The sequence below is a fragment of the Momordica charantia genome (genome assembly GCF_013281855.1).
Source record: "Momordica charantia cultivar OHB3-1 chromosome 8 unlocalized genomic scaffold, Mcharantia_2.0 BLBB01000008.1, whole genome shotgun sequence".
NCBI lineage: Eukaryota > Viridiplantae > Streptophyta > Magnoliopsida > Cucurbitales > Cucurbitaceae > Momordica > Momordica charantia.
Genome location: NW_028275166.1, coordinates 6,677,862 through 6,693,109, shown reverse-complemented (window position 1 = coordinate 6,693,109; position 15,248 = coordinate 6,677,862). Strand labels below are relative to the sequence as shown.

At 34.7% G+C, this 15,248-nt stretch overlaps 2 protein-coding genes and 1 long non-coding RNA gene across 8 annotated transcripts; 1 reads left to right on the top strand and 2 right to left on the bottom strand.

Moving 5' to 3' along the window:
• The first annotated feature begins 508 nt into the window (after window positions 1-508).
• On the top strand, window positions 509-8,479 carry LOC111020311 (protein DETOXIFICATION 43). Of its 2 annotated transcripts, none has more exons than XM_022296952.2 (14): window positions 509-616; window positions 3,486-3,657; window positions 3,783-3,904; window positions 4,016-4,438; window positions 4,691-4,878; window positions 4,954-5,089; window positions 5,184-5,280; window positions 5,371-5,471; window positions 5,787-5,950; window positions 6,462-6,533; window positions 6,678-6,794; window positions 7,541-7,636; window positions 7,726-7,847; window positions 8,144-8,479. In XM_022296952.2, exons 2-14 carry the CDS (start codon window positions 3,581-3,583, stop codon window positions 8,196-8,198), a joined length of 1,770 nt encoding a protein of 589 aa, XP_022152644.1. In that variant the 5' UTR covers window positions 509-616; window positions 3,486-3,580; the 3' UTR covers window positions 8,199-8,479. The 2 variants fall into 2 exon arrangements, with proteins under 2 accessions (XP_022152644.1, XP_087983615.1); XM_088127489.1 differs by lacking the exon at window positions 509-616 and adding an exon at window positions 3,175-3,314.
• Window positions 2,490-7,534, bottom strand: LOC111020312 (uncharacterized). 5 transcript variants are annotated; one of them, XR_015792805.1, is made up of 3 exons: window positions 5,821-6,819; window positions 5,427-5,519; window positions 2,490-4,141 (listed from the first exon to the last, which is right to left on the bottom strand). It is a non-coding gene; the product is annotated as an uncharacterized LOC111020312 (long non-coding RNA). The 5 variants fall into 5 exon arrangements; XR_015792804.1 differs by having other exon boundaries at window positions 5,427-6,145; window positions 6,419-6,819; XR_015792803.1 differs by having other exon boundaries at window positions 2,490-2,903; window positions 3,109-4,141; window positions 5,427-6,813.
• Window positions 8,480-10,659: 2,180 nt separating the features above from the next.
• LOC111020304 (zinc finger CCCH domain-containing protein 30) lies at window positions 10,660-14,726 on the bottom strand. Its single transcript, XM_022296938.2, has 2 exons — window positions 14,463-14,726; window positions 10,660-13,470 (listed from the first exon to the last, which is right to left on the bottom strand). The coding sequence occupies exon 2, from the start codon at window positions 13,458-13,460 to the stop codon at window positions 11,280-11,282; it is 2,181 nt and encodes a 726-aa protein (XP_022152630.1). The 5' UTR covers window positions 13,461-13,470; window positions 14,463-14,726; the 3' UTR covers window positions 10,660-11,279.
• Window positions 14,727-15,248: the final 522 nt, after the last annotated feature.

Here is a 15,248-nt window from a genome sequence, read left to right as displayed (position 1 = left end):
TGAAAAATATCTTATACATACTCTCAAACTTAGGAACTTGAATAAATATGAATCTTAAATACTAACTTCTTCTACTTTTTTGTTGAATGTTTTTGTTTTCAATAGTAGACAAAGAGTATAAGAAAATTTGAACTACGTTTTCAATCGAACTCTATAAAGTGGAGTAATTTATTCTTTGTTTACAACACAAGTTAGACTTTGCTCTCTCTTGTTGGGAAAAACTATTTTATTTCTACCGCATAAATAAGCAAATAATAACTGATAAATTAAAAGAAAATAACAGCAATAAAGAAACACAAGAATTTACAAGAAAAATTCCAAATCAAAGAAAAACCACGGTCCATCAGAAAGAAAATCCACTATGTGAAAAATATTATGAAATTCGACCCCAGATAGAAAAAGTTAGTGTACCGACTTAAAAGTATTTCATTTTACCAAAAACCGAACATCTTAGTGGATGGTACAAGTCTGTCTCTAGGGGAGAGAGAATGGGATGGTATAAAAAGGGAGGAGTGTGAGGAAATATTGGAGTATGGTTTGGTGCAAAAGATAAGGAAAAAAAAAACTTCTTTTGCATATTCTCTCTAGTCTTGAGGATACAAATACACATGCAAAGGTATGTTTTCAACATCTCATTAATTCATTCCCCAAAATGATATATGCTCTTTCTTTTATAGCATTCTTCAAATAATTTCCATTTCAATTTAATATTTTATCTTAACTTTTGAATTTGTGTTTCTAAGTATATAAATGAGTTGTTGGCTCCACTATTCATGTTTGTTTAGTTTAAATTTTGTTGTGGCTAAATTTTAAATTTATCAAATGTTTTATATTTTTCTTCTAAAACTTTCGTGATTATTCATTTTTTGTTCTTGTAGTTTATTTTTGCGTACTATATTTAACAAAGATTCTAAGTCACGTATTTTCTAAATTTGATACGACATTTGTTAATGGTTAGCAAAATCTTTATTGAATGACAATATAAAATTTTAAAAGTAAATATCCAAACAAATTTTTATGTAAAATTTAAGGGGGAAATAACCTAAAATTAATTAATAGGTTAAAGCGGAAGGATTTTTAATGATGTTCAATAATAAAGTAACTAAACTCGAAATATTCTCACATTTCAACATAATTTTATGCAAAATAAATTAGTGAACTATCAAAACTTAATTTAATATTTGTGATATCAATTGGTTAAAGATAAGTAAAATAAATTAGTGAACTATTACTTATCTTCTTGGTCGTAGACTTGAATTCTTTCTCATTATTTATATGTGTATATACATGTTTTTGTTTATTGTATTAACTATTAATGTTTTGTCTATCAAAATATATTCGGAGACAGGTGTCTTAACTAATTGAGTTAATTTAATTTAGTCCCTCTATTTATAATAAAATACTTATCGTTATAATTTTTAGAAGCGCTGTTAATCAAATTTTGGTGGCACTAATTTACTTGAGAATCATTGGGCTGTTATACCGGACTGCCAGTAAGGAATATTGGGCCTTCACGGGCTTTATGGGCCAATTTAAGGCCCATAGTGCTGCCGTATTTAATCAGTAAATCTATCTTTTTTTCCCTCCTTTTTAATCATAAAATTACTATTTCAACCAGATTTTAATGTCTACGTAGATGGATATTTTTAGAAGGATTATAAAACTTGAAGAAAATTCATAAAGAATACCTAAATTAATACATAAGCCTTTCACCCTTTCATCTCAATAAGTTAATATGATGTCTATATTTGTGATATTTTATTGATATTTTTCATATTTTATCGTTGATGTCGAATCCATGGATACATGAAAATGTCGACATATCTATAGATATTTTTAATATCTTTTTTTCAACAAATATATATTATAATAATCATTTTCTTTATTAAATATTTTTTTTATGTTAATTTTTACTTTCAATAAACTTATTTACAACTTATGAAGCTATTATAGTTTTTTATTGTTTCTTTTTTCTTTTCTCAATTTCATAGGTTTGAACTCATGAAATTTTATAGATATTATTTCCTCTGCAATAAAATTTAGATTTCAACCTTTCTACCAAATTCTTACACCACCTCAGTAAATGAGATTAAGTTTGTGAATAAAAAAAATAAAAAAAAAATGTTTGAACTTTAATTTTCAATTATATTCTCAAAATTATAATTTTACATTTTCACCCTTTCTTAAAATTTTTTTAGATTTGAGTGCGAAGAAAATTCCAATCAAATTAGAACTCAAAAGCCTGATTTGATTTGATCGAACTTATGATCTAAATAGGGAATTTTTTTTTTAGGAAAAAAGAAAGGAGAATAAAGAATCGAACTATTTTCTCAACACTAATATTCTTTAAATAATTCATCAACTTATCCTCTCATTTTCACACCATGTCAACATTCATCGCATAAATAATAATGTTTTCATCACATAACAATTACATTGATTTTAGATCACTACCAAACATGATGCTCGGAAATGCGTAAGAGGAGATATGAGTAAGCGAACGTTCTATATACTACGAAAAACCTTTTACTTCGAGTGAAAAGTGCTTTCGGTCCTAACAAAAGTATTTTTGGCTAGGATAAAAGCACCCAATATATATATACACTCAAATTTCAAGAGGAAAGAACTGGCTTGTTCTATAGTACACCCAAATTTGAACCACTAATTTCACTTGCTTCTGAAATCTCTACAAAAAAAATTCACCTTCTCTTTGCATTAAAAGGCATTCTCCCTTTGAGATATTAAGCCAGCCATCCCTTTCATTGAAAAACTTGAAGAAAAAAGATCCCCATGATTTGGCCATGTGTTCTTATTGGAATCCTGCATTCTAAGAAGCATTAATATTGGGATGGAGAAGATGGAAACAATCTCCCCAACATGTCAGAATTCCCATCATGCTTGTCCTGGAAAAAAGTATATAATTATTCCTTTTGTTAAGAACATTTTAATTTGTAACCAGAGATGCAGAGAACTGGGGGAGGTAAGATTTTATCTTTAAGATTCCAAAACTTATGATTGTAATAACCAGGCAACCCAATTTTTCCTAAGCTAGTACAAAAAACTCTGTACATATAAACACCGACAGAGCGAGAAGAGACAAAATTTTACCTTCTAACTTTTTCTACGTTTTTTTTAAACTAGGAAGAACTGAAGAGGCAATTTCCTCCCTCCTTCCTTTACTCTGCTCCTAAGTATGATAGAGAATACCTTTTTGCGTTTTTTTCTCATTCATGAACATGTATTCTTCGGGGCCATGGCATGTAGATTTTCGAGGTCAATAACCTCTTCGACATTGTAGTATTCACCATCACCATGTGAGTAGGAGAGAGCTTCCATGCGTTTCAATTCCTTTGCAGTTTGGTTTTCTGTTTTTGCATGTTTTTGGTGGAGGGCCTCATTTATTTTTCCTGTTATGCACTACTTTTACATACTTTCCATGTTTTTCTGTGATTGTAACTGAAGTTTTTTGCTCCATAATCACTCAGTCTGCAGATTTCACACCTTGCTTCTTTGTGACACCTGAAGAGAGAGAGAAAGTGGTTGACTGTTATATCAAAAAACCAAAAACTAGATAGCATTTATGGCTAATGAGCTTGGTTTGATGATGAGAAAGAACAAGTGGAAGATGCCTATGAATGTTTTCTTCAAGGATGCAAGGTATATATAACTTTCTGCTCCATTTTTCTCTTTCTTTCCCCTCCCCTCTGGCTTCCTCTGTACTTCGATTTTTTCTCATTTCTTGAATGCTCTTTTGGTACTGATTAAAAGAAATGTCCCTCCAGACTTGTTTTCAAGTGGGACAAACTTGGTAAGGAGATCCTAGGAATAGCATTTCCTGCTGCTCTAGCTGTTGCTGCTGATCCCATTGCCTCTCTTATTGACACCATTTTCGTCGGCCATATCGGTATGTACTCTACATTGACCGCTATCTTTTCATAGCAATGTCAAACCAATTTAGTAATTTGTAATTTCATTGATGATGCTTATGCTTAACTTGGTTTCCATAAATCTACAGGAGCGATTGAACTTGCTGCTGTGGGAGTCTCTGTTGCGATATTCAACCAAGCTTCAAGGATTACCATATTCCCACTTGTGAGCATAACAACATCTTTTGTTGCTGAAGAAGACACTATTCGGAAAACTGCCATAAAACCAGCTAAAGGTGAGATAGAAAAGAAGCATTTGGCAGAAAATGGTCAAAAGAGAGAACTTACACCACAAGATGAAACCAAGAAGGAAAATACGTTGGAAAAGAGTAGTACTAATTCGCTCACAAGCAACGAAACAAGAAATCCGGCACCCGAAAATGGCACCATTCAAGATTTGGAAAAGAATGCATCAGGAGAAAAGAGTGAGGAACTTGAAAAGAAGTCCTCAAAACAAGATGGGAAAAAAGAATCTATGCCAGAAAATGCCACACTCGAGAACGTCGAAAAAGGTAAAATAAAAAAATAAAATCTACTAGTAGGGAAAATAAACCAATTTGTTAATATAAGGGTGCTGGTAAACGCTTCTGTTTCTCGTTTTCTATTCCAGGTTTTCATTTTTAGGAAACAAGAACTAGTTATTCAACGTAGCTTTATTTACCTTTCTTAAAAAAGAATAAATAAGAAACAAGAAACACGGATGTTATCAAATGGGTTGATAATTTCCATACGCAAACTAAACTCCTCGTGGTTTTCCATGATAGATTCAAGCACAAATAAGTCTGAGCCTCCTGCGGTCAGCACTCCAACAGTAAAATCCAAGAAGAAAGAGAAGAAGCAGATTGCTTCAGCATCAACAGCACTGATGTTTGGAACAGTGTTGGGCCTCCTACAAGCTATATTCCTTGCATTTGGTGCTAAATTCTTGTTAAATGTAATGGGAGTGAAGCAAGTAAGTTCCATCACCAATTAAAACTGCAAATCTAACATCCCTTATGGCTTCTAATGTAATCCTTTTTTTTCATAGGGATCTCCAATGCTAGCTCCTGCCATGAAATATTTGGTGTTAAGGTCACTTGGTGCTCCTGCTGTTCTCCTTTCTCTGGCCATGCAAGGAATCTTCAGAGGGTTTAAGGACACAAGAACTCCTCTCTATGTCATTGGTAGCTCTAACTTTTATCACACTTCTTACTCAAACAATTCTAGACATGCCTCTTTCTCTAATTTTTCTCCATTCTCTTTGGTTTTTTTAACTAGTTTTGGGGTACGCAACAAATATCATTTTGGATCCAATATTGATATTTGTGTGCCATTTGGGAGTGAAGGGTGCAGCTATTGCACATGTTCTCTCTCAGTAAGTAACACCATCACTCACAATATTTGAGCTGTTCTGCTCCAACCCATTCTTTTCAATCATAACTGTTTGCTGTTATTATTATCTCAGGTATTTAATTGTGTTGGTCCTCGCTTGGAGATTGATGCAAAAAGTTAATCTCTTACCTCCTAGCCTTAAAGAGTTGCAGTTTGGTCGGTTTCTAAGAAATGGTAACGCTCATTCTTTATGTCTTCTTTTTAAACCGTTGAGGCATGCACCTGAAAACAACAAAATACATGTTCAATGTTTGCTTGCATAATTTTTTGTTAAAGGAATATGAAACCATATTTACTGAAATCTATTAACTTGATATAAGAACAGGAGGTTCTATGTTAGACCTCAAGAAGTGTTAAAAATATGAATAAAAAATTAAATTCAATGAGCTTAAGTTGTTGGGTTGAACGTTAGTTTAACCATTTCCATCAGAATTTTACTGATTTAAAGCCATATTAATTCCAACATGGTAGAGCATTCCTTGAATGCAGGTAGTCTGCTCCTGGCAAGAGTCATAGCTGTGACCTTCTGTGTGACACTGGCTGCATCCATGGCTGCCCGGCTAGGTCCAACGCCAATGGCCGCCTTCCAGACTTGCTTGCAGGTCTGGATGACATCATCCCTCCTCGCCGATGGCCTAGCCGTCGCTGGACAGGTAGTTAAACGAAAACCCCCCAATGCTTTAATCTAAAGCGAGAACTCAAGAATCATACTTATTGAATGGTTAGAATCAAGAAGGTAAGAAGAACAATCTAACTTGTAACCATGAAACAATGCTACTGTTTACCAAAATATATAGTAACTTCGTATCTGGGAAAATCTTCTTGAACTAAACACACCAAAACTAGAACTGAAACAGAAGAATTGAAGTATGTTTAGTAATTAGTATATTAACCCCGCATACTATTTATACTCTTTTATGGGTCCCCTGGATAATGGATAACCACTCATAAGTCCATGATCAATGAAAGTTCATGGGTCTACTTAATTTCAAACCACTTTCACCAGCCCCGTTAAATAGCCTAATAATGTAATTATATTAAAATGCCACCCGGCATCAGAATTAAAAGTTCTAACAACGTATTCTTCCTTCACAAAGTTGATCGGTTTCAGTTCACTTAACTCCCCAAATTTCTGATTTGTGGGTGTTGAATTTTTTCCTTCAGGCGATCCTAGCGTGTGCATTTGCAGAGAAAGATTACGAGAAGACCACAGCAACAGCCACAAGGGTTCTACAGGTAACCAAACTTCTAATATTAAACATTGCAGATAACATGTTCGACGAAATTCCCCAAAGAAGATAAGAGTCTAAATTCAAAAGAAAACCAGGAGATTTCACACGATTTGTAAGTAAAGAAAACTTATCTGGGTTGTAAATGCAGATGAGTTTCGTTCTGGGCGTTGGGCTTGCGGTGGTTGTAGCGGGGATTATGTACTTCGGAGCCGGAATCTTCTCCGGCGATGCTCAAGTGCAGGCCCTCATCCACATCGGAGTTCCGGTATTTAACATATACAAACTTTGAAACTGGATTTTGCTTGCTGTCATTGTAATTTAAACCAAATGGTTTGTTCTAAGAAAAATAATAATTAGGTTATTATCCGTTAGCACATCTTCACTCTCACTAGTCGCTATTAAATTTTTCACGAGTTGAAAATGAAAAATACATAAAAATAAATATTTCTATTTTTCAAAAACTAAAAAACTGTAAAAAAAAAATTAATTTGGTGATAAACACGTATGCTAATCCATTACTACTGGTTATGGTGTTAACGGCCTCCACCTACTATTTATTCAAATTTGGAAAAAAAATTTCTCAGAGTTAGAGTTTCTATTTTTAGATGTTCGAGTTTTCATTTTATTCTTAACTCGAAAAAAAAAAAAGAAGAAGAAAATAAGATGGCAAAATTTAATATTTTTCCATTCGAACATAGTTAGGTCGACAAAATGTTTTTCGATGAGAGATTAACAATCTACCATGTATAAGTGAAGAGAGAAAATTTTAGAAGTTTAATCAGATAAACTATTTTATATATTTTGTTTGACGATAAACTAGAAAGAAGGACAATATCCGTTCTTTCTTGACTCTTCCCTTTAAAGAATTGATGGTTAAAAGTGAGAAATTATTCGAGAGACTAAAACGATGTGTTAACAATTCTACAATTTAAAAGTTGTATTTCGAATTTGCATGTCAAACATTTTTTCTCTCTCTAAAAATAACAATTTTTATTTTTATCTCTCTTTTAGTTTGTGGCAGCAACACAGCCAATGAACTCCTTGGCATTTGTGTTTGATGGAGTGAACTTTGGAGCTTCTGATTTTGCATACTCTGCCTATTCCTTGGCAAGTTTCTCTCTTTGATCATTTTCTTTCTCTCTCTCTCTCTCTCTCCTTTCTCACTCATGATCCATTTTCTCTCTCTCTCTCTACAGACTCTGGTGGCCATTGCCACCATTCTCTCCCTCTTCCTTCTCTCCAAGAGCTATGGCTTCGTTGGAATTTGGACTGCTTTGGCTATCTATATGGCTCTTCGCACTCTCGTGGGTCTATTAAGGTATTTCATACTCTTCTCGAGTTGGTTCTCGAGACCATTTCGAAAATGCGAATTATTGAAGGAGTTGGGTTATTATAAAATCACTGGATTTTGTGAATGATGATTTCAATGTTGATCTGGATTACAAATTTTAAAACCATATTACGAAAATATGGGAAACTGTTTCTCAAATAAATCATTTTGTTTCAATAAAGCTAAATATTGATTCAACTTTGTCCTACTTTAAATTTTTTAAAAGATAGTTTGGATAAGATCTCTAAGTATCCTGAATATTATAATCTGATTGGACGTTACAGGATGGGAAGTGGAACGGGACCGTGGCGTTACCTAAAAGGATCATTGTTGCCCTAGTCACATTGTGGTGTCACAAGAAAAAGTTCAATTAGTGAAGGTCTATAAGAATGATGGTCACAAGGGTTTTCATTTTTCTTGAATGTCGTTATAACTATTATTTTCATATTAACTTCTACTATACTATATAGTCCTAAGTTGGGGGAGAGCTTCTTTCTTACAACATCATATTATTGTTATGAAAGGAAATTTTATATTGTCCGTGTAACATTATATCAAGTTTTTTCGTAATTTATAAATACATCCACTATCTGACTAAGAGGTCATGATTTTGAATCTTACACCCCACTTGATGTACTCAAAGTAAAATAAAAATATTTTACCACAAATTTCAAGAGAATTATTGATTTCAAATCTTAAATTATATATATTTTTCTTTTTTTTTTTGGACATATAACCATACAATTCAACTTCAAGAGTCCATAAAATCATAATTTAAATTTAAGAAAAAATATTAATTTGGCCTAATATTTAAAAATGTAAAATTTCACAAAATAATGAAAAGGAAATTCATATTTGGAAATCAATAATTGAATTTTAAAAGACATTTCCACATGACAATCGCTAATATCGATTATTAGAATACTGCTTAAATTAATAAATAAATTATTGCTCATAACTCATAAGATCGAATTATTTTTTATCACTTTTGAATTATCAACGGCAAATAATTGGCGGTCTGAGTTGGTATCCACCCAATAAAAGTTTGCCAGGTGCCAATCTTCAACCTAATAAATTTATAAAATCTTTATCTTTAATCATTACTATAATAATGAGAATATTTTGGAATCCTTTTTTTTTTTTGGACGATTTTATTCGTATAAATCGACATATTAATTATATTTCATTTGGTTCAACTTCAAACTATCAAATGTAACTATAAATAATTATGAGAATATTTGAACTTCATATAGCTTTTTGCATTTCAAATCAAATGTTAGCTTTAGAAGTCAAAAAAAAAATTAATAATCAAATGTAGCATTTTTCAACAATACATTGCAATATATATTTAGTTGAAAATGATAAAATACGAAATTACATATGTATCCTTACTATCTCCCTTGTTTAGTTGACCATCTACAATCATGTAATTATTTTGATAAATTAATTAACAGTAATCAAAATAATTTATTATCGACTTTTTTTATTCGATCTACATAAATAAATGTTTAGAACTATGTGTAATTACAAATTTGAATAGTATATTCTCAACTAAAAGATCAAATATTCAAATTATCAAATTCTCGTTGAACTCAAAAAATAATTTTTTATTATTTTAACTTCTTGGTCAGAGATATATGTCAATTAAGTTCATGTTGACACTCAAAAAATAATAATTAATAATAATAAAGATCATGTAATTAATTAGATATCACCCCTTAATTGTGTTTTACTTCGTCCATTTTCCTTTATGTTTGCCAACGCAACAAACCAAACAAGTAACACCACCTCATTACACATTATAGCACCGACAAAAACAACTTGTGACGTTTGATTAGACCATAGAAGCAAAATTTAAACTTTTGAAGCTGTGAGATGAACATTTGATTGATCAAGATATTATTTTACCGCTTCAAAGATCAAAAGTTCAAATCTCTCCCTCACGAAATCAAAGATGCAACCCAGACCAGACCTAAAATAAGAAAATCCGAACCATAAACTAAAAAAATAATCAAATATGGAAAAGTGAAGCACGTGAAGAAAGTTCAAACATTCAAATGAACCGCCCATTCAAAATGTGGGCCCCATAAAAGTGGATTGAAAATAATATTATCCCAAAAGTGAAAAGGCAGCAAAGCGAAGCAACCCACTTCAAAAGTCTCGCCTACCCACTTGCCCCCAAAAAAAAGTAGTTGGACAATTACACCCACAAACATTATGAACACAATTAAATATCCATCCATATAAATATAATAATAATATTGATCCTATATTAATTATTTTGTAACAATTTAATTCATCTACTTCAAAATAAGTAACAATTTATTTTTTACAATTTCATCTTTAAGTTATAATATATAATAATTTAATCTCTATAGTTTAAACTTGATAACAATTTATCAAAAAAAAAAAAATTGATAACAATTTAATTTCAATCATAAATTTTATAGTTCTCAAACTAAATCGTTGCTTCAACAAAAAGTACAAGACCGAAGACCATGCTTATAAGGATTAAATCATTACCAACTAAATTTCAAAGACTAAATTAATACCAAATGTATATTTTAAGTTTTTAACCTCAATAATCAATAACAAAATTTATAAAATAAAATATCTCTCATTAAATCACTTTCCATCTTCTTGGAGGGCTTTGCCCAATGTCCACACTCAAAGATGAAAACTCCTTATTTGATGTATCAATCAACATCCAATTGGGGAGAATGCCACTATCACAGATCCTCCATCATTTTCCCATCCTCTTAGAAAACAAATCTCACATCAAAACACAACAGCAGAAAGATTTCCACAAAATGAGAAATTCAAATTGATAATAAATAATAAATAATACAATAATTATGATAATAATAATAGGATGAAGAAGAAGAAAAATTCAGATTTAAAGTTTTACATGGATGGAGGAAACTCTCAAAACAAATTGGGAGTTGGGACAATCTTTTTTCTGCAGCACATCCTCCTCCTCCTCCTCCTAAAAGATAATAATTAAACCTCTTCTCTTATAGTTTTTTATATATGGGAAGGGGAAAAATAAGGAAGAAAGCTCTTGGTTTCTACAGCTTTAAAAATCAAGAAGCCTTTGTTGGAAATGAAATTGCAGAAAAGGGAGAGAGAAATATAATGGAACCTGGACAAGTTTCCTTAATATTTTTGGCCCAGAGACTGACTGAGACTGACTGACTGACTGATGTAAAATAATGAATGGTAAGTAATTGAATGGAAATCAATCTGACCACCTTCCCTTCCTCTTCTTCCACATCATCATCACTTTCACCTCTGTTAAAAACCCTTCAGCTTCACCTTACCCAGAAAGAATCTTGGGGTAAAAATACCTATCTCGATGAGTAAAATGAAAATGCCTCTTCTTTTTTTTCTTTCTTTTTTGTTACCTTCTTTTTTTCTGTACTACACTACAAGCTGATCAAGCTGCATCTGCTCAAGCCAAGCTCCTATCACAGAATGATCAGAGGATTCTAATTGTGATTTAGTGGTATTGAGGTCCTCACCGGATGCTGCAGCGCCCATCCCAGGTGCTGCCAACTTCTCTTTTAGCATCTCAGGTGGGGACTCCTTCACCAGGGATTGAACCCATGATAAGTCAGGCTCCTCCCCGTTATTCCCGATCTCAAAAGAGGATGATCTTTGCAGTTGACCCAGTTCACTTTTACCAACCGACCAATCCACTTTCCCATTGGGGGATCCCCATTTAGGCAAAGAACTAACAGGAGATCCAATCAATGAGCTGAGGACGTTGGATCCAAGCTCCCTTGAGCTGAGGGTGCGGAGATGTTGTTGCTTTTCACGCTGTACAAAGGCGGAGAACCTAGATCCCATTGGGGATGGTGGCTCAGTGCTTCTTGGTGACATCCTTCCTGGCGATGAAACTCCAAAAGAGGCCTGCAACAAAGGATGATCGACATTCTTAGGAGACATAATGCTTGTATTAATAGGTGACAACATGTTCTGCTGCTGCTGGAATTGATTAAGTAATGTTGATTTGCGTGTAGGGGAAAAGACGTTGGTGGCTGGATCAGAGAATCGGGGAGACGAAGAGATCTCAGAAGAAAATAGCTCTTCAAGGTTGTTAGGAGTTAGAGTCTGGGTCCAGCAAGATCGGCTCACAGACACTGCACTTGGACGAGGCTGAGAGAAACAGTTCATATCATTTAACATCCGTGGCTGGTTGTCAAAGTCTGGTAAGACATTCAAATCCTCCAAAGGCATATCCCTGGCATTAAGAGATGACCTCAACCGGCTAGATTGAAGGTTACTGCCTGGAAGATGAAGAGTTGGTACATTCGGTTGCTGCCAGTTCATAGAAGCGTGAGAAACGCCATTAGAGGAGGGAGACATGGACTGCGCAAATGGAGATGGAGATAAGGCTGACACTGATGAAGGGGAACCGGGCAGAAGACCCAATGCAGTAGCCATGTCCATTACAGTTGGGGCAGATCCAATTGATCGTGGGGAAGGGACGGCAGATCCAGTAGACACATACAATGGCCTTAGCTCCTCATTGGTATGAGCAAAGAAACAGACCCGTCTATTGCAACTTGTCCCATCCTTACAAAGACGAGTTCGATACTGAGCTGGGTGAAGCCAACATTCAAACACTCCATGTGCATATTCGCACATATCCCCACGCCTACAAGCCCCCTTTCTGAAGTCTGGGCAAGGAACACAGCTGTAGTGAAACTTCCTTGGGTCTCTTCGGCGAGCATTCTCCCCTGGGTGGACAAACGGACACTCAGTCCAATCATGGGAATAGGCCCTAGAACAAGGTCTCACTTTGAATGAGAACATGCGAAACTCATCAGTTGCATATATACTGTTCTTAATGTCAGGAAGTGATGGATCAATTGGATATTCTTTCTTCTCCTTTGTAGAGTTTGCAAACCCATCAGTAAATTTGGGAGAAGACATGGACTTGGGAGGAGATGGAAATTCATCCTCCAATGATGAGGAGAGTGATGGTGACTCTGAATCGGGCGTTTTGATTGATAAATGCAAACAGGAAACATCCATAGATCCATTGGAAGCATGATTATTGAGAAGTTCCTCAAGCCTGAACCTTGTGTTCTGCTTCTGCAGCTTTGGGTGAACAAAAATGACATCAACAGGACGATCACCATTAACATCCTTGGAGCTTGGGTCAGCACCAGCCGATAAAAGCATATCAACAATATCAACAGCATTCACAGATCCACTGGAAGCAGCACAGTGGAGAGCAGTGCTCTTGTCTGTGCCAGACGACAGATTAACATCAACCTCAGGAAAAGATAGTATAAGCTTCAGAACATCAACACAACCATATGTGGCAGCAACCATCAGGGGTGTTCTATGCTCATGAACAACTTGTTTGGAACCTTTTTGTCGAACATACCAGAGTCCAGACTTGTTAAGTGAAAGCAAATCAGAATCCATCAAACGCTTGAAGCCCTCTACATCGTTGTCAGAGGCAAGCTCCAGTAAACTATAAAAAGAATCTTCACAATCAACGGCTAAATGATTCATGTCTTTGGGGTTAGGTGAGCTTGCTGATGAAGTAGTAGATGCAGAATTTGATTGTTCTGGACCACCGCACATACTTTAATATCTGTAATCCAAGAAAAATAACAGACCATTTAAGCCTTATATTACATCAATAATATCATGAGGCAGAAAATAATTGTTAAACCTAAAGGAAATACAAATACGATCAAGACTTGTTCAAAGAATAGCCAGACAACAACACATAACAGCCTTCTATAATAAAGTATTTAGAACCAAAACATACTCAAAAGGCAAAAAATTATAACACGGTTGTGAATAATAAATCCTTAATAAAAGATCTCAGACACTAGAAGCTCAAACCACTGAGTCCACTACTCAGGATAATCTCCAACCGTGCAAGTATATAAAGGAAACAAAGGATAAGTATCAACCAAGAGCTCACCCACAGGCTCTCGAAGAATATGAAAAATCATGAAATTCATATTTATGCCTAGATATTAGGTAAACCACACGGAACCACACCAGTGCAAGCTCTATTCTATTTCACAAAAGATTTAATATTTTAGCACCATATGATAATCCGGAAAAAAAAACAACAAAACAAAGGCATTGTTTAGGAGGGAGGGAAGGTTCCGATCTGAGGTCCGGTTGAGTTTCAACTAAAAGCAATCTGTTTGCTTTACGATACTAAGTTGTTCTGTAAGCAAAAATTACGATTACAAAAAAAAAACATGTTCCAAATTTCCCTCTACTCCTAGTAAATCGACAAACGCGATAACTAACCTAAAAAAATACACGGGAAAATTCATCTGAACTAAAGATAGACAGTAGAGCGAAAAGTGTAAGAACACCAAAACTAACAAGGCACATCGCTTGAAAGTACAGCGAAACTGATCCTGAGGCAACAGAAAACGCGCCTAATATTACGATCTGACAACAAATAATAGTCATATAACACAACAACCGTAAAACTCCTCAACAACTTCGCACAAACTAAACCCAAAAAAGGAGCAGATAAGTCAAGAATGTTAAGCTTCATATTCAATCCGAACTACTAAACAATAAAGCCAACCGACAGGTAGAACAAGAACTCACAGTCTATCTATAACAGCAGAAGAAACCAGCCGGAGATCTGAGACAGAAGAAAGCCCGCTTCGACCGCGATGCTCATCGATCGGAGGAGAAGTCGGAGGAAGAAAGAGCCACTTCACCGAGCGAGAAGAAGAAGATCGGAGAGAGAGAGCTTAAGGCCTTCATCTCCGGCGCCGGCGAAGGAAAGAGAAGAAGAAGAGAGAGAAAGAGAGAGAGATGGAATGGGGAAGAAGAAAGTAACGTCTGAAATTGAAATGAAATGCGGAGAAAATTTGGGGGAATTTAAATTTAATGTTCGTAGTTGTAAGGAAATGAGGGGGAAATGACATCGAAATGCACACTAAATGAAATGCAAATGAAGTGGGAACTTTTGGGGAGCGGGATGACCGGTTTGGCCGGTGGAAGGAAGGCGGGGCTCAGGGGTAGTGACGCACGAGTTGTTTACTGGCTGAGAAGGTGGACAGCGGAGAGGAACTGAAGGAGGGGATTAAGTGGAATGGAGTGGGGAGTTTGGAGTCCGCCAATGGGGTGTGGTCATTTGGTCAATTTTAGTTAAATGGGGGGTCAAATCGAGGAGGTGAAAAGTCGCAGAGAACAGAGGCTCCGAATTTTCGGTTTTGTAATAAAAAGAGAAAGGTCTCTTTCAGAAAACAAAAATATATTTAACGAAATATTAAAAAAAGGAAAAGTCATTTAGGAGTTGTTTGCCAATAAGTCCTTGTGTCTTTCCTTAATCAAAATTCTGCCCCCAACATTTCTCTTAATTCGACCTTTTCTTTCGTTAACCCT